The sequence below is a fragment of the Spea bombifrons genome, chromosome 4 (assembly GCF_027358695.1).
Source record: "Spea bombifrons isolate aSpeBom1 chromosome 4, aSpeBom1.2.pri, whole genome shotgun sequence".
NCBI classification, from domain to species: domain Eukaryota; kingdom Metazoa; phylum Chordata; class Amphibia; order Anura; family Pelobatidae; genus Spea; species Spea bombifrons.
In genome coordinates this window covers 44,346,219-44,370,296 of record NC_071090.1, presented here as the reverse complement: position 1 = coordinate 44,370,296, position 24,078 = coordinate 44,346,219, and the positions used below count along the sequence as shown (strand labels likewise).

Here is a 24,078-nt window from a genome sequence, read left to right as displayed (position 1 = left end):
GTACATATTTTTTGCGATCTGTACGATACTAAACATAGGAAAGCAAGAATGTATAGGTTTTGCTATTCAGTGTTACTACTTCTATGTTGCCAAATACAAAATGTTGTTTTTTTCGGTAGCAGTGGGGTGTGTGGAGCACTAAAAATGAGTTTACAATATGGAAGTAGTGTGAGCAAACTCCCATTCACTCTGTAGGCTTCTTTGAGTTATCACCTTGACTCATGTTCCCGCTCAAGCAGTTCATCAATTTAAAATCTTTTGGAAAGGAATGCTTACCTCAGAAAGGAACACGGACATTCAATGTCAAAGGGGATATGAAGCCAATTGCTCACCTCTCTGTTAAGTAGAATGGCATCCGTTATTTAATTTTTTATCATCTAGTCAATATCTGAAGCTTTTGTTATGGGTTCTTGTGGATTTAGTGGGTTCTTTCCTGCTGAAGTTTGCACTGCAATTTTATTACAATATATTTCGTTAACTGGATCATACAAAGTATGCGTACGCTGTTCTGCATGAGTATTTGACCTACTTTCTTTCAATGTTGTGTTTACAGCCTGTGATTATGTAGTGGTGCCTTACGTTGTGAGACGTAATTTCAGTACACACTTTGGAAATCTATCCGCAGCTGTACATTGGTATCTTAAGCTCCAGCAGGGTTTTGTCATGGAGTCAAATGGAAGGATGCTTGCTGAACCGTTATTTGTTTTTTCTAATCTGTATAACAAAATGCTAAATAAAAATAGACCTTTCTAACTACGGCAGAGTCTTGTGGATATATATCGACATGATGTTATTCTTATTAAATAATGAAATGATTTTGAATTTTAAATTTACAATATAAATTGGCTAGACTTTAAAATTCAAAATTTTATAAACGTGATAGCAGATTAAATAATCCATTCAATGGGGATTATTATTTGTAAATCTAACTGTATCGTTCCTGGTTTTGGTTCTGCAACTTACCGTATATTCCGGCGTATAAGACGACTGGGCGTATAAGACGACCCCCAACTTTTACAGTCCAAATATAGAGTTTGGACTATACTCGCCGTATAAGACTACCCCTCTACCCAGCGTACAACAACCAGCCAATCACGGCAAGCGATGTACCTTACCGGTGATTTGCTGGTTGATTTGCTGACATACACATACATGCACTGCCCTTACACACACACACACACACACACATATATAATATATATATCTATATATATATCTACACATATGCCTGTCCATACATACACATTTATACACTGCCCTCACCACACACCCCTGCCTTTACACACACATGTATATGTATGTAATGTATGTATATACATATACGTGTGTGTGTGTATATATATATATATATATATATATATATATATATATATATATATATATTCACACACACCAGTATAGATAGATATAGATATATATATATATATATATATATATATATATATATATATATACACACACCAGTGTGTGTGTGTGTGTGTGTGTGTGTATATATATATATATATTTCTCCCCCTTTCTCCCCATCTCTTACCTTATCTTCTTTCTTCCATCCAGTTGTGGGAGCCCAAGGTCTGGCACTTCAGACCTCGGCTTCCCTGCTCTCTAATCACTACGCGCCGGCTATTGATGCCGGGCGCCGGGACATGACGTCATCCCTGCGTTCGGCATCAATAGCCGGCGCCTAGTGATTAGAGAGCAGGGAAGCCGAGGTCTGAAGTGCCAGACCTCGGGCTTCCCTGCTCCCTCATCACTACGCGCCGGCAATTGATGCCGGGCGCCGGGACATGACGGCATCCCTGCGCTCGGCATCAATAGCCGGCGCGTAGTGATTAGAGAGATTGGTGGCTTCGTGGGAACCTCCGGCTTGGTAAGTACCCGGCGTATAAGACGACCCCCCACTTTTAAGAAGATTTTTTGGGGTTAAAAAGTCGTCTTATACGCCGGAATATACGGTATATCGAAACATAGATGTCATTCGGCCCATCTATTCTTTTTTTTTTTTTCTTCGTTGTAAAGGCTCAGACCTTAGACGAGACAAGAACTAAGGTTTTGGGTAGCCATATGTCTGCTAACCCTCGATTAATATGATAACTTAAAATGAATTAAATGTTATAAACTAAAAAATACATTTAGAATTGTTTTATATAATCCTTAAGGGGAAATTCAGTACTCAATACTACTGTTCTTCGCCCTCCAACTGATTTCCCCTCAGGTTCAGGCTTTTGGGTTCTCGTGGCTGTGGAACTTTCGTATGATACTCCAAAACCAGGGACCAACTTTAAGGGTGCACAGGATAGTCAAGATGTAGTCAGGGAGCCGGAAAACAGAATAGTTGAGGTCAAGCTGCGTCAAACACCGCATTAATAATAAACAAGCATAGATACGACTATCGTAGAGCCAGGTGTAATGGGTATCTTGGATTCATACAGGGCTAGGGAGGAGAAAAGGCACCAAAAATTCAAAAGGAGTGCCATCTTGTGCGCCAGATTAAAAGCAAGAGAGGCGCGGGGCCAGCCGGAGTAAGCGGCTACAAGAAGATCCATTGAGCGGCCTGGGATACTGGATGGTGGACATCCCCGACGGCGGGTCGGGACAGAAGACCTTATTGCACTGGCAAGAGGTGGACCAGGAGGTAGGTGACACAAAGTTCCTTACTTTTTTACTTTTTAATAAGCAAATGAATTTTGCTTAATGCATAGGTTGATTGACTAGGTGACATATTGCTGTTCGCATTTTGTTATTAGTTTACACATTATTGTTGGTAGCTCTATATTTTAACATACATTATTTTAGAAGCCCATAATATCATTGGCCAGCAGATGGCTCTTTAGCCTTTAACTTCCACTCCATTGATTCCAAGTCATTTTTATGTTAACTGGGATTAAGGGTTGTTCATAGTAGGCTAATGGGGGAAAGAGAGCTGCTAAGAAAATATACCTTACCAGACCTGTCGTTTTATTCTTTTTTTCAGTGCTTGATTTTGTGTTAAATGAGAATTACATATTCCCAGCCAAAATTATAAAAGAAGTCAAAGTTTAATTCAATTAATTAATCTGGGACACTAAAACTTCAGAGTCTGTTCTCTTCTAATTTTTTCTTCTTTACAACATTTTGCAACTGCAGTAAAACACTTTTCTTACAAAATGTATCAAAATTTTCGAAGAAAATAAGCCACTGACCTAGAACGCTCTAAAATGCAGAGAAAGTTTGTTTCTTTTTTATATATACACACTGTTCATATGAAAATACATTCATAAAAAAATTAAAACTCAGCAGAAAACTTTACATTAAATTAATATAGCATGTACCATCACAATTCACTGTAATATCTATAAAACCATTATATTTCTGTGGATTCTGCTGGTTGGCAACAGACAGATATTCTTTTAGATTCATATGTTTCTGCGTATGATGAAATGGCAGTTTCTATCTGTGAAATCCATGTTTTCTGTGAAAGAAAAATAAAAAATTAAATTAAAAAAAATCTCATAATTGATGCTGAATAAATGGAGCAGAGTACATTTTTTTGTTTTATATAAGTGAGTGAGCTATGTTATTGATCATGTAAAAAAAAAAAAGGATTTCTTTAACTCAGTGGACAGTTAAAGAAATCTTTGGAGGCTGGGCCAGTTTTCTTATAGATTTAGATGAGAACCATATTAACAGTTGACACTTTACCTATAAAAAAACTTTTTTTTTTTGCCGGACTAGTTGGGCCATTCAGAAATACCTTGCAGATGGTCATAATATAATGGTCAAAACAGACAAAGCAACCAAAACGCTAATCTTTTCTCAATTATTTCTCCATATATGCCAAACCGAATAGTAGAAGTAACTGAAGCAAAATAATTCTTAAAAGGCTTTACCCAACTTGTATCATGTATACTGTAAGTACTAGTACATACATGTTGTTTGTACATGAAGCATATGTTTTGTATAGAACACGGTCCACACATATTTTGACGGTAACACCTCAATGGATTCAAAGGGTTTAACATATCCTGGTGCACATATTCACTAAATAGTGAGGAGGCCATGTAGGAGCTGTGATTGAGATCTGTGCTGCAATACCTCGATCAAATTTACAGCCCAGTTGGCCAGAAAGGTGAGATCAGGTGAGATCAGAGGATCTCCCCAACAGGTCCAGCGGGATAGTGCACAGACATCCACAGTGTCCCGTGGGAAAACAGGACATGAAGCTGAAAGGTATTTGCTATTCCGCATAGCGTTTAAATGAGAAATGTTGCTGCTGCACCACAGGAAATTGTAGTGCTCGTACCTTAGAAGATTCTGTGTGAGCTTGTAGAATAAATGCAGCTACACATTGTTGGTATCTGTTCTCATGCTGAATCAGGAAAGCATGCCGCATCCCAGAAACTGTTAATAAAAAAAAAAAATATATATATATACAAAAAATATATATATATACAAAATCCACACTAATATATGTATTGCCGCCGATGGGTCTGCTTTCATTATGTTGACATGAAAAATATCTGCCTGATGTTTTAGGGATTCAATATCTGGACAAATAAAACAAACCGGATTGTCTTTCATTTTTCAGTGAGATTTCACTTACACACTATATGCGTGTTCGGAATTCGGTTTCTCTGTGTCTTGTTTTCAAAGTGTAACTAGTTGGTATGAAATAGGTGTGTTAAATTCCACTGTAAGGAGTGTTCATAGCTGCAGAGTTTTTTTTCTCTAAATAGCCAAATATGGGCACCCAGTAAGTGTAATAATTTCCTTTGGATCAGCATTTATTGGGTGTTAAAGCTATATTGAGGACAGGTTTATTTCATTTCCAGTTGCTTAGCAAGAAATATATTTTCAATCTTTGTAAAGAATGGTTTACGCAAAAATCACAACCAGCTCTGTGAAACAAATATTCACTCGCTACGGAAATGGGCACCCAATGCATCAGACCAGCGGAACTGTAATACCAACGTACCTGTGACGTGGAACTGATCAATGCTCCTCAGACCCAATCTATCTAGTGGGATTGGTTGGTCGAGAACCTTGCAATACCCACCATCTTTTATCACTGACTGCAACTCGGGGTGTAAGGATGAGTATGCAAGGTTCATTTCCAAGTTCGAAGATTTCTTGAAAAGCAAAGCAAGTTCCAAATGAGTTATTCAATCAAAGGCTTCAACACCACAAGCAAATCCAAAACGCTGATGCTATCGTAATAATTACCCTTTTGTTCCGTTTAATTTTTGTTATCAGCAAGAAATCATCAAATAGAAACAGATATGCATCCACTAGTCTGATGCTTTCTGAAATACAAGAAGGTAAAATTATATATAATATATATTTATATATAATCTCCATAAAAAAAATGTGGTTTCAATACACCAAGAGCACTTTAAACAAAGCATTAGGGACATCATACAGTAATTCTTCCACCCAGCAATAATTCTATGATCAAATCTACTTGTGTCGCAAGTATATTTCCTGGATGTTTTATTAAGGGGACTGTTTCCTTTCCAACTAGTTTGCATAACTATCTTCATTTATGCATCTACTGATAGACCTTGTTGCCATCACAATAGAGAAAAAACTCTTTGTGTGTCTTTTTCTTCACGTAAAACTACTGTATGTGGTAATACCTTTATAATTTAACTAACATTTAGTGTCAGCTTGCAAGGGCTTACATTAAACAATAAATGAATAAATCTAGATGTTGGAAGATTTTCACATTTAAGAATAAAAGTGTGAATATCAAACATACCTGTAAGAATGAGCTTTCCTTCGTGGATAAGATGCCTGCCTGGATGTGACAACATGTTTTCCACATGTGTTTCTTTGAAAAGGTGTTTGAAGCCCTAGAAATATGACAGTGGTTGGGGATGTTAACGTGTGTAAATCAAAAAGCTGATACAATATAACCATTTATCTTGTGACTAAGGATTAAATCCATCTTTAAAAACACAACCTAATACTGGTATATTGTTGAAATTTATGGGAACTCAGATACCCTACTGCATAGCGAACAAACTGGAATGAACCGAAAGCCAAGCACCTACATCCTCCAATATTTTTAATTCAAATTGTATAAAAAAGGAAAAAGACAGGGTTGGACACTAAATGGGACACGTGCGGCTGCCAGCTGGATAGATGTGGCCATATGCTACGCTCATACACTCTTGTAGCATGTGGCCGCACGCTGAAAGAACCCATCTCTTATTAGAGTGTCAGTAAATCTACTGTTTTAGTACACTGTATTAAATGTATGGGTCATTCTTTTTATATACTTACCTTACTCATATAACTTGTGTAGTCTGCTGTCAGAGAAATAATGATTAAAGAAATGTGACACCTGTGTAGCTTTATGAGACTATACTAAAGATAATCACTATATATACCTGGTTTATCAAGTTCGACCAGATACATTTTTTTCCAGTAAAGACGACTTTGACATCAACCATCAAAAAGTTGGTGTCTTAAATACGGGAACAGGAAACAACTGTCACAATAATTTATAACATCCAGGGAGAACGTACAGAAAGCGAGTCCATAGTAAACTGTTTTTATGCGAAGGACTGTCTGTGCATGAGTGCTGCCAGACTGAGCCACTCAGTGAATAAACTGTAAACAGGCTGGGATGTCCTGCTTAATATCACCAATTAATGAACTAGTTTCTAGGCTGTGCTATATCCAGTTTGGGTCACGTAAACGTTATGCATATAAATATAATTAATGTTACGTATAAAATACACAAAGAAAATTAAATACCTCGGGAACAAAAAAACGTTTATCTCTCTCCCATAAGAGTGGCCACACTATAACTTCCTGGAGTTGTTTGAATTTTTGTGACTTGTCCAGCCATTTCACATTCCCTTCAAGGTCTCCTACAATTAAGAGTGAAAAACAGCAATAGATTAATAATGTCAGGGTATATAAACAGTAAATACTTAATTTACAGACGACTTTGTATGAAATGTGGACTAAGCCTTCACTAGAACCTCTAATATTAGGCATCCACAGGATGGGCGCTAGGATTTATGAGGTTGAAGAGGGCTGAAATGAGAAGTGTGAGCAATATCTCATCACCTTAAAAGAATGGGTTGTTAATCATGCACAAAAAAGAGAAAAAATCTTGGGGCGCATGCAGAATTAATTTTATGCTTTTACCTAATGGATTATTGACATGAAAAGTCTTACTTCAAGCAACTCAAAAATACCATTAGCAGCAGAAAATAGAAATATAACAGTAAATGACCACATTCCCAAAATGGCTGGGAAATTGCCATCTAGCGAACATTCCTGCCCAGCATTAGACCTGCTCTGTCTCTCAGAAATAGACAGCATGCTTTTAGCAAATTGCCACAGGGAATAGCGAAGAAAGATAAGAAATGGTTTGAAGTCTAAATAGGTATTAACACAAGATTTGCTAATGCGTTTATGATCTCTGTTAGTATTAGCCTCTCTCTGTCATCTATTCTGGTAGCCTGTTCTTTTAAAATATATTTTATTGTGACTCATGCCTCTCCAAACAAAAGAAGTCTGACTAGACACGTTTGAGCAAACACAAATGAATGGCACGGGGTTGTTTACGGTTGCACCATTGTTCACGTTTTATAATAAATCTAAATCGCACATGGCACAGACTTGTTGGGCAGAATTTTCTTATTTTGTTTAGTGTAATGTTAGCCAAGCAGCAGTTTGATCCATGGAGACAGTACTTGGAAAAAACAAATGCTTAGCTGTGCAGCTATATATTGTTTGCAACAATTTAAGGGCACAATGGACTGGAACTGTTCTTGGTTGTCCATATTCTGCGTTGCTTCTAATGAAAAAAAGTGGAACACACTACATGCGTTGTCACCTAGTCATTACGAACTTAACTAAATGGGGTGAATGGTTCTTATTTGCCTTGAAATCAGGTTTAACCAGCAAATAGCAATCAGCACTTATTGAACTACGTCTCACAAGATATGCAGCTGATCATTCCCAGGTGCTCATCATATGAGTTGCATTTCTGCAGTAGTTGGAGAGCTGCATGTTAGCTGTTCTTGGTTTGGACTGTATTTTGGATTATTTGCTAAGCAGCACATGGTAGCCTACATGTCATACTGGCCACCAGAGTCAGTGTCTTAGCAGCTATGACTTGATTAGCTTGCTTCCTTGATTGATGGACTGCAATAGATACAGCTGTCAAAAGCAAATGTTCCGTTAATTGGAAGCGAAGTGGGTAAATGGTCCTAAGAACTGACTTGGATTACCAAATCAGATCTTGCAAGAGTCTGTTGTATTATGAATCCATCCAAAAGAGGTTTGCCCAGCGAGCCTACAGGTTTCAAATATGTGTAAGGCCTATTAATGTGCATTTATCATCGACAAATAAACCAACAGTTGGACTCAATCATCAAATGGAATAAGTAGAAACTACTAAAAGGAATGTTAGCTAATGTTTTGTGCATCACTGTGTTGTTATCTTACTTACGTATTGAGCTTTCCACTTTCTCCTTCATAGAATAGATGGAGATTTTCTCATTGGAATCCATGCTTCTCTTCCATATGTTTTTGAGGAGTAGTGGATACCGAGTCAATCTGTGCAGTGGCGCTACCAGAAGATCGGAGAGATGAAGTCGTTTGCAATGTTCATGTTGTTCACACCACTACTAAAGGCAAAACAAGAATGGTTAGAATGGTCAAACACTACTCTCTCTAACTAGAGTTTTGGAAAAGTGGAATGGGAAAGCAGGGATTCACCTGGAGACTTTGGGTCAAACTCAGAGAGCTATCAGCTAGGGCTATAATACTTTGCATGGACAACATGCATGTACCATTGGAATATAATTTACATGTTCTCTTTCTAATCATCAGGTTATAGTCGCCATGCTTCATTGTACCATAAAAACAAACCAAATCAGTTGATAACATTACTTTTAGATATACTGCAAAATCCTCTCTTTGCTTAATGTTCTCCAGGTAAATAACAGCTGATGTGTAGTTGAGGCAGTAAATCTGGTGAGTAAGGCACAGGCTTTCCTTGAAATACTGGAAAAAAACAGTAAAAAAGAAAAATATTTGATGAGGATTTTTTTAGTGATTTGCAGACAACAAAAGGCAACCTGAGAACTTCAGGCAAAGCCTAAATGTGGTACTTGCAAAGTTACCCTTTAATATTAAAATAAAGTCCTGCTGGGGAAAAGGCTCTCATTGGGCATAGAATGCAGTGCCGTACACGGAAATGTAGATTGACAGAAAAAGTCCTTTATCTGCAGATTTGGAGGCTGCCGTTGTTGTCAGTCATTATGTTTGACTTTTCCTACTCAAACATCACACTGAGCAGATCCTTTATCTCTTTAGTCAGGCTGGTTGATTGAGACTGAGACATTCTATTGCTTAGCACAAGGCAGTGTGTTTTTTTCTTAAAATAAATTAATCATATACATTGTGACTCCATCATTTACCTTGGTTAGCAGATCTGCCAGTGACAGACCAATTGTCTTGTTTGATCCCATCTCTCTGCTTTCAATAGTGATGAACAGGCTAGTGGCGAAGTTCAGGCTCTCCTACGCAGTTAAGCAAAATAAATGTTTAGCATTTACGATGCGTTACGCAATAGTGTCACTATTATTATCATGTTATCCGTTATTACTTACATCATATGTCTACAGTCCAACGCCTGCCATGTAATATGAGAAAGGGTCAGAGTCACGTCTAAAGTCTTATCAAATGAACAGAATGATGGGTAATTGACCATTTATTATCTGCTATGTAGTAAATTAGTTCTCATATGGATGTTCTCAGTTAGACTGGGTGGTAACATGCAGAGTTCAGTTAAGAACTGATATAATTTGCGTCACTTTTATAATGGAATTACCAGGTCTGGATTATGAACAGAGCAACTAACATTGCGTTAATATGGATACATGCAGAATATCTGGGCATCGGGTTCTTACACTTTATCAGTATTGGAAGACATTTCTCATAAAAGAAAGAAGTCTGGACATAAAGGTGCAAGCTCCATCAGCCAGGGAATCGAAGCAGATATACCAAATAATATGAGTGAAAAGAATATGAGAATACTATACGCGAAATACAAGAAAAGTCAAATGGGTGTTTGTAAGACCTGTATTTCTCACCTGTTTTTTTACTGGAATAACCTATTTCTCAATAACGACTAAATAAGTGCCACTGAAGAATTCTGGAATAGCTAGAGAATATGTCAGACCTGGGAATTCCATCAATAGGTTATACCATGCATGAATACAGGAGGTCCGTTATGTATCAATGCGGGTTTTAGTAAATACAAGCCCAAAAGAAGTACGTTTATCTCTACAATTACCTGGCTAAGTTCATCCAGGTTAGCAAATAGCCTCGCCGCATCCACATCCAACAGGTGATCATTACTCTGCAAGTACTTAAGTGTATTCAAGAATACCTGCAATATTAAATAACAATTTACTAATTGATTATTTCATGTACTATAATGATACACAGGGCCGGCCCGACAATGGAGCCGAGTGGGGCAACTGCTCCAGGCGGCACTTTGCCACCCCAAGCCCTTTTTTTATTTTTAAAGCGGAAGACAGAGGGGCGCCGAGTGGTTTTCACTTACCAAGTTGTCAGTACTCGCTCGGCGCCCCTCTCTCCTCTGCGGCGAGTCTCCCAGTTCGGTCTCGGTGCCGGCTTGTAATGCTGAGCGCCGGAAGATGACGTCATTTCTGGCGCTCAGCATTACAAGCCGGCACCGAGACTGAACAGGGAGACTCGCCGCAGGAGTGCTGAAAGGTAAGTACAAGGGGGGGGTAGATAATAGGGAGGGAGGGAGAGTAAGGGTAGATAATGGGGGGGCGGCAGGGATGGAGGGAGAGGAAGGGTAGATAATGGGGGGGTGGCATTTTAAACTTTGACCCAGACGGCATTTTGTCTTGGGCCGGCCCTGATGATGAATTGAAAGTGTGCTATATTGTGATATTTTGTTTTGACACCAATGTGGGAATAATCGTCACCAGTTCATAAAAAAGGAAATAAACAGTGTATACTGATCCTGTTTATCCCATATGAAAGCATTATGGGGCCTTTTTTAAGAGAAGATGATTTGTATGCACATGATGAAACCATCAAGTAGTTCTTGTAACTGAGTTAACCCTGAGGCCAGATGTGTTGCTAGATTCCCAAATAGTAACTGTGATATGCAGCGTATAATTTTTTGCTTACAGTTTCTGTTATTCCTTTGATTTGTATTTATGCATGTAATAGTACATATTCTTTATTAAATCAAGTATTAATATTTTCCATGTAAAAGAAAGCTAGCTAAAAAAAACCTGCAAAAATATTCTCTAAGCTCTATATACTTTTACCCAGCTCATTTTCAATTTACTTCAATGCTTGTGGCTTCCCTCCTTTTACCAAAGAGGTGCCACTTGGAAACTCCTGCAGGCTGCCCAAGTGGTACAAGTGTCCCCTTTTCTGCAGTGTCTTGTGCAGCTGGAAGGGGGGCAGTAAATGATGCCTTCCCCTACAGATTGATGTCCTTAATGTCCCTTTACGGTAGGGAGAGGCCTGGCTGGGTCCAGTCTACTCACTCTAACACCCTACACTAACACCAATGCACTCAATCTAACACCATACATTTACACACACTCTCTCCTCTCTTCCTCACTGTCAGTCACTACATCGCTAACACTATATAACGACACACATATGTGCTAATACTATATACCAAATCCCACGCTTTGGTTTATGATGTTAGTTCAAACACTTGGATTTTCAGCCCCCTATGTAGTAATTCAACATGGCAGACATGTTTCAAATAATGATCTTTATATATATATATATATATATAAAAAAAACATTACTTGTCAGATACTAAAGATATTGTGAAGTCACTTGTATTCAAGCAGGAATTCCAACTGTGACTTACACTACAGTATATGAACAAAGGTATGTGGGCACTCCTAATTATTGAGCTTAGATATTTCAACCACACCTATTGCTAACATATAAAATCAATGACATAGGCAGCGATCTCCATAGACAAACATTGGCAGTAGAATGGGCCGTACTGAAGTGCTAATTGCACATCATAGGATGCCACCTTTGCCACAAGTCAGTTCATGAAATTCCTGCCCTGCTAGATATCCTTGGCCTACTGTAAGTGCTATTACTGTGAAGTGGAAGCATCTAGAAGTAAACAGCTTAGCCACAAAGTGACAGCCCACAAGTACTTAAGAGCATAGAGCGTAAGAATCCCCCTGTTCCCTGTAGCATCACTCACTACAAAGTCCCAAACTGTCTCTGGAAGCAACATCAGCACAAGCACTGTCAGGAGCTTCATGAAATGGGTTTCCATGGCTGAGCAGCTTCACACAGGCCACTGGGCAATGGCAAGCACTGGCGTGTAGTGTACACTGCCACTGAAGTAGTGGAAAAGTGTTCCCTGAAGTGATGAATCGCGCAACCTGAAATTGTGATGGATGAATCTGGTTTGACGGATGCCAGGGGAACTCTACCTACCGGAATGCATAGTGCCAACTGTAATGTTTGGTGGAGGAGAGATAATGTTCTGGGGCTGTTCTCAGGGTTTCAGATAGTCCCTTACTTGTGAAGGGTAGTTTTAATGCCACAGCATACCAAGACATTGTAGACTATTGTATGAATTTTCATCTTTGTGGCATCAGTTTGGTGAACGTCTTTTCTTGTTCCATCACAAAGCAACGTCCGTAAAGACATGATTTCACAGGCTTGGTGTGGATGAACTTGGGTGACCTGCAAGAGCCCTGCCCTTAACCTCACTGAACACCTTCAGCATGAACCGATTGCACACCAGGCCTTCTCATTCAGCATCAATGCCTGACCTCACAAATGCCCTTTTGGCTATGGGGCACAAATTCCCATAGACACACTCCAAAATCTTGTGGAAAGCCTTCCCAGAAACATGGAGGCTATTAACTGCAAAGTAAGGAGCCAATTCCATATTAACACGCATGGATTTGGAATGGAATGTTCAACATTTATACAGAGCCGGCCCAAGACTTAATGCCGCCTGGGGCGAAGTTTAAAATGCCGCCCCCCCGCCGATGCCGGGGGGGGGGCGGCATTTTAAACTTCGCCGACGCCATTATCTACCCTAACCCACCCCCCCGGGACTTACCTTTAAGCAGTCCTGTGGCGAGTCTCCCTGCTCTGACACGGTGCCGGATTGTAATGCTGAGCGCCGTAAATTGACGTCACTTCCGGCGTTCAGCATTACAAGCCGGCACCGGGACCGAACAGGGAGACTCGCCACAGAGGAGAGAGAGGGGCGCCGAGCGGGTAAGCGAAAACCACTCGGCGCCCCTCTCTCTCCTCCGCTTAAAAAAAAAGCGCTTGGGGCGGCAAAGTGCCGCCCCTTAAAAAGTGCCGCCTGGGGCAATTGCCCCAGTCGGCTCCATTATAGGGCCGGCCCTGCATTTATAACTTTTGGTTATAAAGTGTACCAGTGGGTAAAGCATCAGTTAGGATGCTCATGCATCATTAGAACAAAATAATATATAAATGAGTCAGTGTGACCCTGTGAGTTTGCCTATTTACTTTGAAATTGGAGTAAAGACCATGAGACTTAGAGCCATTTTTGAGACAGGTATGCAGCTCCGATTATGATTTTCCCAAATTTGCCTTGCATCATTCTAAACATAACCCCTGTTACTTTTTAACCACAACTTTGACTTTCAGTTGTGAGTTTGCATACACAGCATCTTATTTATCTTCTCTGCTTACGCATTATTTTCTTTTGTAGGGAGAATTCAGATTATGTGAATAAAATTTACTCACACCTCTCAGTTTTAACATGTAAGCGCAGATTAAATAACATTAATATATAGTATTTGAGATTAAACTCACCATTTTGAGAACAAGTAGATGATCCAGAAAATATGTGCACTCAGAAGTAAAAAGTTCCCAGACAGACTCCTGTCGCCTTCTGTTTGGATTGGCATGAACCTTTTTATTCTCCAGGGACTGCATGCTTATAACTTCATTCCAGCTTTTATCCTACATCGCAAATAATAATGACGTACTGTCATGTGTCTCTTTAGGTAGTCTTAGCTTAAATATTTTTACTGGAGGGTTAAGAGGTTTCACAGTACATAACATCACAATTGCAACAATCACCAATTACCGAATAGACTGTTTACGGTTCTTCAATATCAGGTTATGCAAAAAATAATAGCCTGCAGAGGCACAGATAAATTCTGGTTTCGTAGGCCTCAGCAACAATGCTGAATTTATGGATATCCTCACAAATTCCAAGATATCGATTTATGGTGGCTTTATCAGGAACACAGTAGGACCAACTGCACCACTAACATCGGTAAAGAAATATGGATGCTGTTGATGGAAGTTTAAGAACCTATTACAGTGATGGAAAAAACTGGCCTTTCTTGTTTAATATCTAAGTGGGCTAAGGTTGCATTATGTGATAACTCAGGACCTCAAGTTCAAACCCATAGGTGAATAACACCAACAACTATGTGAGGCCGATGGGTTATCCAGTGCATGCAGCAACCTGAGCTTCATGCATCAAAGATTGTAAATTGTGTTGTTACATACTGTATACTTACTATACCTTAATGTTGTAAAACTCATATTCTGTGAATTCAGGGATCCTCATAGTTGACAGGCAGTTCTCCAAATCAGAAATTTGCTTTTGTTTGTATCTGGGCTGCTGACAAATATTTGGATAGAAAATTAAATTCTGAACCTGCGCCATACAGTATATAAAATTACCCATGTAAAGGGAAAGTAACTCACAATATTTAATAATGATAAAGATTCATATATACAGTGACAACAGTAACTCAATGAACAATTTATATCCATATTGTACTGCCAAGTTTTTTTTGTCTGCATACTAGTTTTCTTAAGTATTTAATTATAATTGCATTCTACAAAGGGAATAATTTCTTTCTGGTTATCAAATATACTCACAGATCCCTTTTTGGAAAAAGGCCACTTTGGTTTCTTGGCATCTGGCAAAATAATAAAAAAAAAAAGTTATTCCTAGAAATCTATTTTCTGAATTTGTTGCACAATAGACACCATGGCACTGTTAAGGCAATAAACACAATATGTGTGCACCCCATTTCCATTGCCCAAGGACAGATATCTTCTTGATGACATTTCAAGCCGAATCAACCACAAACTGCCTTAACACTGACTTTCAACAGATATAAACATGCAGGTAATAATCTGAATTACAAACTTCTGAACCTATTTTATAGTAGTTAGCGGTAATTGATGTCCCTTATTGTTCTTCATTGCTAGTCCAAACACAGGTTATATAAACTACCCCTGTTATTCACATTCCCATTGGGGTAAAATACATTTCTTACCAGTATTTGGAAGCCATGTTGATTGGTACATATAATCCTCTGACACCAAAAGATCACCTGGAAACACTTCCAGTCCAGGCAGACTCAAAACCACAGAGCTGCGCCTTCTCTCAAATATCCTTTTGACACAAGAATAAGAGAGGAGCGTTATATATTTTTGACACAGGCGTATCTTCATCAGCACTGTTTTTTTTAGGTAAAGGCAAAGCTAAATGCTGGGACAATTTTTGTAGTTTTGATAAATAAACTTTTGTCACAATAGGTTAAGCTATTCATAGATGTCTAGTTTAATCCAAATTATGTATCACCTCAAATCCCATTACAGTATATAGAAAATATAAAATATTTTTAAAGATGTATGAGTGTTTGTCTTTTTGCTTTCTTAAATTCATTTATATGGGATTTAATGAGTGGGGAAGGGGGGCACCTGCCATGCCACAAGGTCCGATCTTTGGATGTAGGAAGGTACAGATCTGACAATTTTCCCAATAATTTGGCATCCAACATGCATGGACCTTTATTTTTTGACTGATGAATTCATCGAAACTGACAACTACACTGCCATTTCCACACACACAAACACATCCTTACTGGTAGTGTTTAGATGGTTTATTTCTGTTTATAGAGATTCTGACTGATAACTAGCATTCTTCTTTTGTTAACTTGAGGCTTCACACTTCTGGAAGCCGTGCGTGTTCATTGAGAGCACATAAGACTTATTACCTTTATTATGGTCCCACTAAGGAAGAATGCGCTCTGTGAGTATTTTAACATACATCTCCAAAACTAAAAAGAAATTGCTGCAGCTGCCGTCCTTCCCCATGGTCTTAAGACTCTTGCAACTGATTGGTTGTTTAAAGCAGCCTGTCAGTGGCAAGGAAGTGAAATCAATGATATGCTTGCAGCACACATGTATCAAGGTTTCAACAGATCTCTACCTGCAGCATTCACCAAGCCATGCAGAGAGATGTGTTTGGCTGAACATATATTCTGAACAATGCAAGGCAACCTGCCCAGGGGGTGGAGTGGGGGGGGGATAATGGTGGATTGAGGGCAGAAGGGAGATTAAAATGGATATGCTAGCTTCCTTTTAATGCGGACACCAGCTGCTTTTTTTTCTGAGCTCTGCTTTTGAGTTCAAGAGAATTGTGGCAATGTTCAGTTGAGTGACTCTCTGAGCTGGTAATTGTCAGAATTTCTAGTCAACCTCTCATGTAATAATTTAAGAAATTAGCAAGATTTTGGAGGAAAAGGGAGATGTGATAAGTGTGTCCCAATACCCCTAAACAAACAATAACTCGTGCAGGGCAGCACTGATTTTAATTCTCCAATTTAGTGAGGAGCCAGTAAAACTAATCAGTGTTTCACTTCTCATTGTCCTACCTAAAAAATATTGGTTTCTCAACTATATGTATTCATCACTAGTGAATGACACTTGCTTTGGGTTATTTTGCTTTGTTTTACAGGCTTACATATATGTTAATTCTTTGGAATTTGTGAAAAAAAACCACTTCCCACACACCATACTTAAGATCTAGTCACCTATCCTTTTAACTCTTACAGTACTCACATTACAGTGAGAAATCAATTAGGTTGATCCCTCGTTTGAAGCTTAAATAGTCTTTGCATCAAAATATAGTATTCCAACTTTTTAATTTCATTACTAGGTGCACCACAGGTACAAGGTTGTGTTTGGGACTCCTCTATAAATCAATCCTATATTTTTAGTAACGTGGCATTATATAAAGGGATATGTTTTCATTATATTTTTTGTGCTGAAACACAACCTTTGATAATGTTTCAAGTAATTAAGTGTTTTAAGTTCCAGTACACGAAAGCCTAGATATACAAATCTTTGTTGAGTGACACATTTAATTAATTTTAAATGTAATTACTTGAAAGCTGAAAGCCTAGCTCAAAACGATTACTTGACACAATACCTTCTGAGGAATGGTGACTGTTTTACTCCTTATTTCAACTCAAAAACTGAGAGCAGCTTAAGAAAAACAAAAGATAAATTCATAAATGATATAACATCTGCTCCTCCATCAAGAAAGTCCAGACCCCAAACCTCACTGGTAACTCCTGTCTGTAATTGTTGCTAACCAAACTAATTTGAAGTCCAGCAGCCTGATGGCCAAAGGCTGGATATGCACAGGTGTACGTTATGTTTGTATGCTAAATAGGCTCATGGCTGGGCATATTCAGTCGGCGGCCACACGGTTGCACCTTATCTGTCTCACTGTAGACCAGTGGCTCACCAAGCATTTGGCCAGTGTGTGGGATAGCCAGTCCGGGGCCTGCATAATGTTTATTTTTTCATAAAAGAAACAGTGATTCAACACGTACAGTGACCAACAGAACAATCTACTTAGTAAGGATACACTTGCATACTTTTACATATACATATACCTACATAAGTTAATATTAATTTGGTTCGAATTTTTAAACAAAATTCTAATTTAAATTCTTTTTTATTTGCTTTTATTTTGCAAGAAACATATACTGTCTTACACTCAAAGGGTTAAGTTGTATTTATTTTTTATTTATTTTTTTACCATACATAGCGTGCATGTATATTAACCTTGTTACAGATACTGTGAAAACAACATTAAAGAACACACACAAAAACCGCACCAAGCAAGTGGCAGGTAGCTCAGAAATGCAATTGTCACAGTCAGAGTTAACAGACTGAAATCTGATACTTGACTTATAACCACATAGTATTAACATGTATTATAACTTATTAGCTTCTCTAACGCCTCTAAACCAAAAAAATTGCAAAGAATTTCAGGAGAGCAAAAGATTAGCCAAGGTAATCATATCAACAGAATGGGCAAAGGTTTCGCGATTCCTTTTGAAGTGCTATAACTATTTAATGGACAAACAAGAGGTATGTAATGTGTATATGTATGCTGTCGGCTACTAAAAGAAAACTATAGAAGAAAAACACAATTATTGATTAAGTGAACTTGTGTGTTTAATATATTGTTTCTTTCTTTCTTTTAACCTCATGCATGCAGGCCATTAAATGTATGCCCCCCTGTCTATGACCTCTACTATGGAGAATCTCCAGCTATATTAATCAATGTGAACTTTTCAAATTCCAGCTTTCATCTGCTGCTCAATATATAAGACATTGTTATGTTTCAATTGTGTCAAAGAGACTCAGTGGGATGATGCTAAATGTCAGTCCACCTCAAACAAAGTTTCAAAATGTTATAAAGGCCTTCTCCATTATTGTAGCCTTTTTAGATCTAAAACAGTTGTTCTTCTGTGGAACCAAATCTGGAGGACACAAGGTTGCACTGAAGGTTCTACAGGTGATTAAATATCACCTCTGGAAATATATGCTAAATTTAGAGTTATGACTTTTCTGTGTAGTGTCTGGTTTCCATGTTATTGGGTGGCGATCCAACATGGAGTTCTGAAAGACAATATCTAAACATGCTTTTGTTCAGCTACCTCTGCATCTTACTCTCTACAGAGACAATCCTGCATATTCATATACACCTTATCGCCAACTGAAGAAGAAAAAGCAAAAGTGGCCAAGGCAGTTTTTTTTTTTTATTCTTCCCTTTAAATTGTTACCTTTTAAATTGTAAGGTACTTATGTGAACATTAACACGAAATCAATCGAAATAGGATTTTCTCCGGACTGTCAGTCACAGCACCTGACACAAATTACAGTCACAACCTGGGAAGAAGCTGTCCTGCCCCCGCTTCCATCCTGCTGACATATGAACTCAAGGGTGTTCTTACTGTACCTACTATATACTAACAGTTTAATGGATTAACCTCCATATTTTAAATGTTTATCATCAAGCATGATAAATAACTAATAGTTTAGGATTTGTTTTAAAGAACCTGTTATTTCTGATTAATATCTTTGATAAAAAAAAAAAAACACTTGGAAGAGCATTGAGAGGTTCCCTAGACAGTAGTAACAGTGCTACGGAATCTGCTGGTGCTTTATAAATAAATATAATGCAATTATTCAGGACCACATAATAGCTATGTGGTTTCTCTGTAATAACTTATTAATGTGTTGTAAAAATAGTAAAAATATTTTTTGTGACCACTTAAATATAAAGGGTACATTAAAAAGTCTGAGAATTCTGCACATTTATTAGATTAAGGCCTTTATTTGCCAGGTTTATTTTGAAATGACTTAATCTTCTGCTAAGATGAAATTGATCAGCGGGGCAAAAACCTCATGTCAACATATTGTTACAAGTCAGTAAAGTGTTTGCTGTAGTTTGTTTTTCTACTAATATGATCTCTATAAAAAATATTATAACAAGCATACAGCAAACCAATATAGCACCTGGAAAGATGCCTGTCATTTACATAGAATAAGTCTCCAGAAAGGTTACGTTTGTCTTCACAGTCTGATCAGCCACTAAATACATTGGAACTCAACTCCATTTCAAGTACAACCTTTTCAAAGAAAATACCAGTATGTTATTTTTTTTCAATCCAATAAAAACAAAAGCAAATACTAGCTTTACTTAAGCTAAAGAATTTTGGGTGCGGAATTCCTGTATATAGGAAAGAGTGAATATACATGAAAGAGAATGTGTAATAATCACGGTTTATAAATAAAAAGCAATTCTAGAGCAACAGGCTAGTAGCTATCACCTTAGCCGCTAATAGAATACCCTAGAATGTGACTTAAGAAGCAGTGGCGTCGGCAGGGGGGGGCCAGAGGGGGCCATGGCCCCCCCTACATTATGCTGTGCCCCCCAGTGTGCCCCCCCAATTGACCCGGCTCACCGCCGGGAAACCAGGACATTTCCCGGTGTGCCGGCACATTGAGCTGCTGAAAAACCGAAGGGGGGGACCGATAATAGAGAAATCCCCCCCCAGGGCTGTAAGTGGTGCTGCCCGATCAGCAGCTGCAGCGTGCAGGACTGGTTGGGGAGATCCGTGTGCTCTCTGTCACTGAGCGCCGGGCGATGGGATATGACGTTTATATCCCAGCCCCGGCGCTCAGCATAAACAGAGTGAGCGGCAAACCAGAAGGAAAGGAGGAAGAGAAAGCAGAAAGGAAGAAGAGAAATGTAAGAGATGTGAAAAACGAGGGGGGGGGTTGAAGTGGAAAACGAGGGGGGGTCTGATGTGCAAAACGAGGGGGGGTCTGATGTGCAAAACGAGGGGGGGGTCTGATGTGCAAAACGAGGGGGGGGTCTGATGTGCAAAACGAGGGGGGGGTCTGATGTGCAAAACGAGGGGGGGGGTCTGATGTGCAAAACGAGGGGGGGTCTGATGTGCAAAACGAGGGGGGGTCTGATGTGCAAAACGAGGGGGGTCTGATGTGCAAAACGAGGGGGGGTCTGATGTCCAAAACGAGGGGGGGTCTGATGTGCAAAACGAGGGGGGGGGTCTGATGTGCAAAACGAGGGGGGGTCTGATGTGCAAAACGAGGGGGGGTCTGATGTGCAAAACGAGGGGGGTCTGATGTGCAAAACGAGGGGGGTCTGATGTGCAAAACGAGGGGGGGTCTGATGTGCAAAACGAGGGGGGGTCTGATGTGCAAAACGAGGGGGGGTCTGATGTGCAAAACGAGGGGGGGGGGGTCTGATGTGCAAAACGAGGGGGGGTCTGATGTGCAAAACGAGGGGGGGTCTGATGTGCAAAACGAGGGGGGGTCTGATGTGCAAAACGAAGGGGGGTCTGATGGTAGATATGTGTGTGTGCATATACAAATGGTGAGGCATGTATATGGGCAATGTCTATGAATGTGTATGGGCACTTGGGCAGGCATATGTGTGTGTGTATAGGGCAGGTGTGTATATGTGCATGTATGGGCACGCGCATATATGGGCACTGTATGTGCATACGTGTGTATGGGCAGTGTATATGTGTCTGTCTGTATGGGCAGTGTATATGTGTGTATATAAGGAGTGTATTTGTCTTATAGTGTATACGTCTGTGTAAGTATGTGCAAGGGCAGTGTATATTTATGGGGAGGCATGTGTGTGTGAGCAGTTTATGTATGTTTGGGCAGGCGTGTATAAGGGTAGTTCATATGTGTGAGTACTGGCAAGTGTGTATGTGCAGGCAATTGCAGCGTATATATGTGTTTTTGTGGGCAGGCATGCGTAAGAGCAGTGCATATGTGTGTGTATGAGCAGGCATGTTGTACTTAAAGGGAAGACAATGATTCCCTGTAACACATGTTTAACTCAGGGGCACCTAGGGTTAAATCCAGGCCTATTTCTGGTTAAAATGAGTGTGTGTGTCACTGTATGTAGCATTTGGACACAAGAGAATATTGCGGGGTGCTACTTGGTCTAGGGCATCACTAATACAAAGCGCCACTCGTTAAATCTACGGGTAGGCAGAGTAAGTGAATGATGTGTTTGAATGCGTGTCTGGGTGTGATAGCGTATGTTTGTGGGTATGTTATTGTGCACATCTGTTTTTATGGGTATATTAGTCTGTTTCCAGGTGTGTTATAGTGGGCATGTGTCTAGGTATATTAGGGTGGGATTGTTTTGGGGTGTATTATTGTGTGTGTGTGTGTGTGTGTGTGTTTGTTAGTGTGTGCATGTGTATGTATGTTATTCAAGTGTCTAAGTGTGTGGATATGTTCCTGTGTGCATGACGTGTTAGGAGTCTTAGATGGATCCTTCAATACATCATAGTAGTCTCTGTGGCCGTGTCCAGTGGGGTCCATCTGTGGTTGTAAGATTTTTCTGTTTCTGTGGGAATTTTCTCCCATTCATCTAGTAGAACGTTTTATGAGCTGAAGGTGATAAACCAAGACATTTTGGACAACACTATGCTTCTAACTTTGTGGGAACAGTTTTGGGGAAGGACTGTGCCCCAGTGTACAAAACAAGGTCCATAAAGGCATGGTTGCAAAAATTCCCCACAGAAACTCTCCAAAATCTTGTGGAAATCGTTCCCAGAAGAGTGGAAGCCGTTATAGCTGCAAAGGGGGACCAACTACATATTAATCTCTATGTATTTATAATGCAATGTCATAAAAGTCCCTGTTGGTGAAATGGTCAGGTATACCTTACCAGTAAAAATGCTATCCCCCCCAGATTTTTAGGGGTTCCTACGCCCATGCATGCTAGGGAGCGTTGAGCGGGGCCCAAGAAAATGCTTGGGTAGGGTCCAATATTTTCACTATAAAATATATTGGCAGCAGGGTAAATATCTATATATGTTTTGGCAGCAGGGTCTAGTATTAATATATATCGGAAGCCGGGACTAATAATATATACCGGCAGCAGGGTCTAATATTAATATATATCAGCAGCAGGAGCTAATATTAATATATATCGGAAGCAGGGGCTAATATTTATTTATATATATATATTGGCAGCAGGGTCTAGTATTTATATTCATATTGGCTGCAGGGCCTATTATCAATAAATATTGGTTGCAGGGGCTAATATTTATATATATTTGCCCCAGGGACTAATAATATATATCAGCAGTAGGGGCTAATATTAATATATGTTGGCAGCAGGGTATAATATAAGTATGTATCCGCAGCAGGGGCTAATATTAATATATATCGGAAGCAGGGTCTAATATTTATATATATTGTCAGCAGGGGCTAATATTAAAGAATGAAAAATAACTGTCACTTTAGCTGTTATTTTGAAATCATATTTCAATCACGGTCTTTACTTCAAAGTGATAAGTGCATATTATGTAGTTAAAAATGCACGTCTAACGTGTGTGTGTGTATATATGTGTGTATATATATATATATATATATATATATATATATATGTGTATATGTACTGTTTTATAATTGGCCCCCCTACTTTGGTCCCTGGCCCCCCATGTGCCCCCCCTAAATATGAAAGCTGGAGACGCCACTGTTAAGAAGTTCCTAACCCCATTGATGTCTACTGGTTTTGTATGTGAATTAGCATCCTAAAATTCATTTTACATTAACTATTCATTTTATGACATATAGCTATACAAAAGTCCTGATCCTTCTATGTATTCAATATTTAAAATTGTAGGTTTAAACCAGAGTGCAAAATAATAAAAATAAAACAATGGATGTCTTTTAGTTCTACCATCTTATAATTACTTTTCTATGTATATGCTAAAGCAATTTCGTTGAATTTGGAGCTCTAAATGAGTTATTTATAAATGTTGGTGCAAAAGCTGTCTTATTGCCATAGCAATGAATTGAATGCACCAATCAGCAATTCAATTTCATTTAACTAACCACTTAATTATTCTACTTAATACATTTATATGATTAATACACTGGTGGTTTCCATACAACATAGTATTATCTCACGGCAGATTTATTTTAATAGAAGAGGTAACAGCCAAGAACATAATGAGAGCTGTCAAAGAATTCCTGTTTGACAAAGAAAACCTCACGCCCTAAAATCAGTACAAGCATAAATTTGGCAGCTCCATAAGAAAGTAGTGTAGCACCAAATGAACAGGTTTTAAGAGAGTGTGACCCTATCTGTCATCACAACATTAGTCGGAGACTATCCGTACTTACCGAGACTGGTGAAATTCTTTCATCTACAAGAAAACAAACAAACATAGAGTAGTAGAAGACACCAAATAGTGGTAAACAATTAGGCATATCTTATCTATACCATTTACCGGAACAAAATAATTACTTTTGAGAACTATGTTTGGTGATTTGCATTTCTTAGAAGAGTTGTTTTTTTTTTTTTAATGATTTATAGAATTGAGTACAGTAGTGAAATGCGCAAAGATAGTTTTGATTAGGTCTAGGCTTTCTAG

General features: G+C 38.9%; 1 protein-coding gene across 3 annotated transcripts in view; it reads right to left on the bottom strand.

Annotated features, from left to right (window-relative positions):
• Positions 1 to 3,101: 3,101 nt before the first annotated feature.
• Positions 3,102 to 24,078, bottom strand: part of PLEKHG7 (pleckstrin homology and RhoGEF domain containing G7) — a 30,344-nt gene continuing 9,367 nt past the window's right edge. The window contains exons 3-16 of one of the 3 annotated variants that reach the window (XM_053462407.1): positions 15,331 to 15,449; positions 14,927 to 14,967; positions 14,565 to 14,663; positions 13,841 to 13,990; positions 10,302 to 10,397; positions 9,424 to 9,525; positions 8,894 to 9,007; positions 8,451 to 8,625; positions 6,740 to 6,855; positions 5,736 to 5,829; positions 5,201 to 5,280; positions 4,953 to 5,106; positions 4,281 to 4,378; positions 3,102 to 3,449 (exon numbers count right to left, since the gene is read on the bottom strand). In XM_053462407.1, the coding sequence (XP_053318382.1) occupies positions 3,342 to 3,449; positions 4,281 to 4,378; positions 4,953 to 5,106; positions 5,201 to 5,280; positions 5,736 to 5,829; positions 6,740 to 6,855; positions 8,451 to 8,625; positions 8,894 to 9,007; positions 9,424 to 9,525; positions 10,302 to 10,397; positions 13,841 to 13,990; positions 14,565 to 14,663; positions 14,927 to 14,967; positions 15,331 to 15,449 (1,546 nt within the window). In that variant the 3' untranslated portion in view covers positions 3,102 to 3,341. Of the gene's footprint in view, positions 3,450 to 4,280; positions 4,379 to 4,952; positions 5,107 to 5,200; positions 5,281 to 5,735; positions 5,830 to 6,739; positions 6,856 to 8,450; positions 8,626 to 8,893; positions 9,008 to 9,423; positions 9,526 to 10,301; positions 10,398 to 13,840; positions 13,991 to 14,564; positions 14,664 to 14,926; positions 14,968 to 15,330; positions 15,670 to 24,078 lie in introns of those variants that run through there. The other 2 variants (XM_053462405.1, XM_053462406.1) reach the window with 2 other exon arrangements.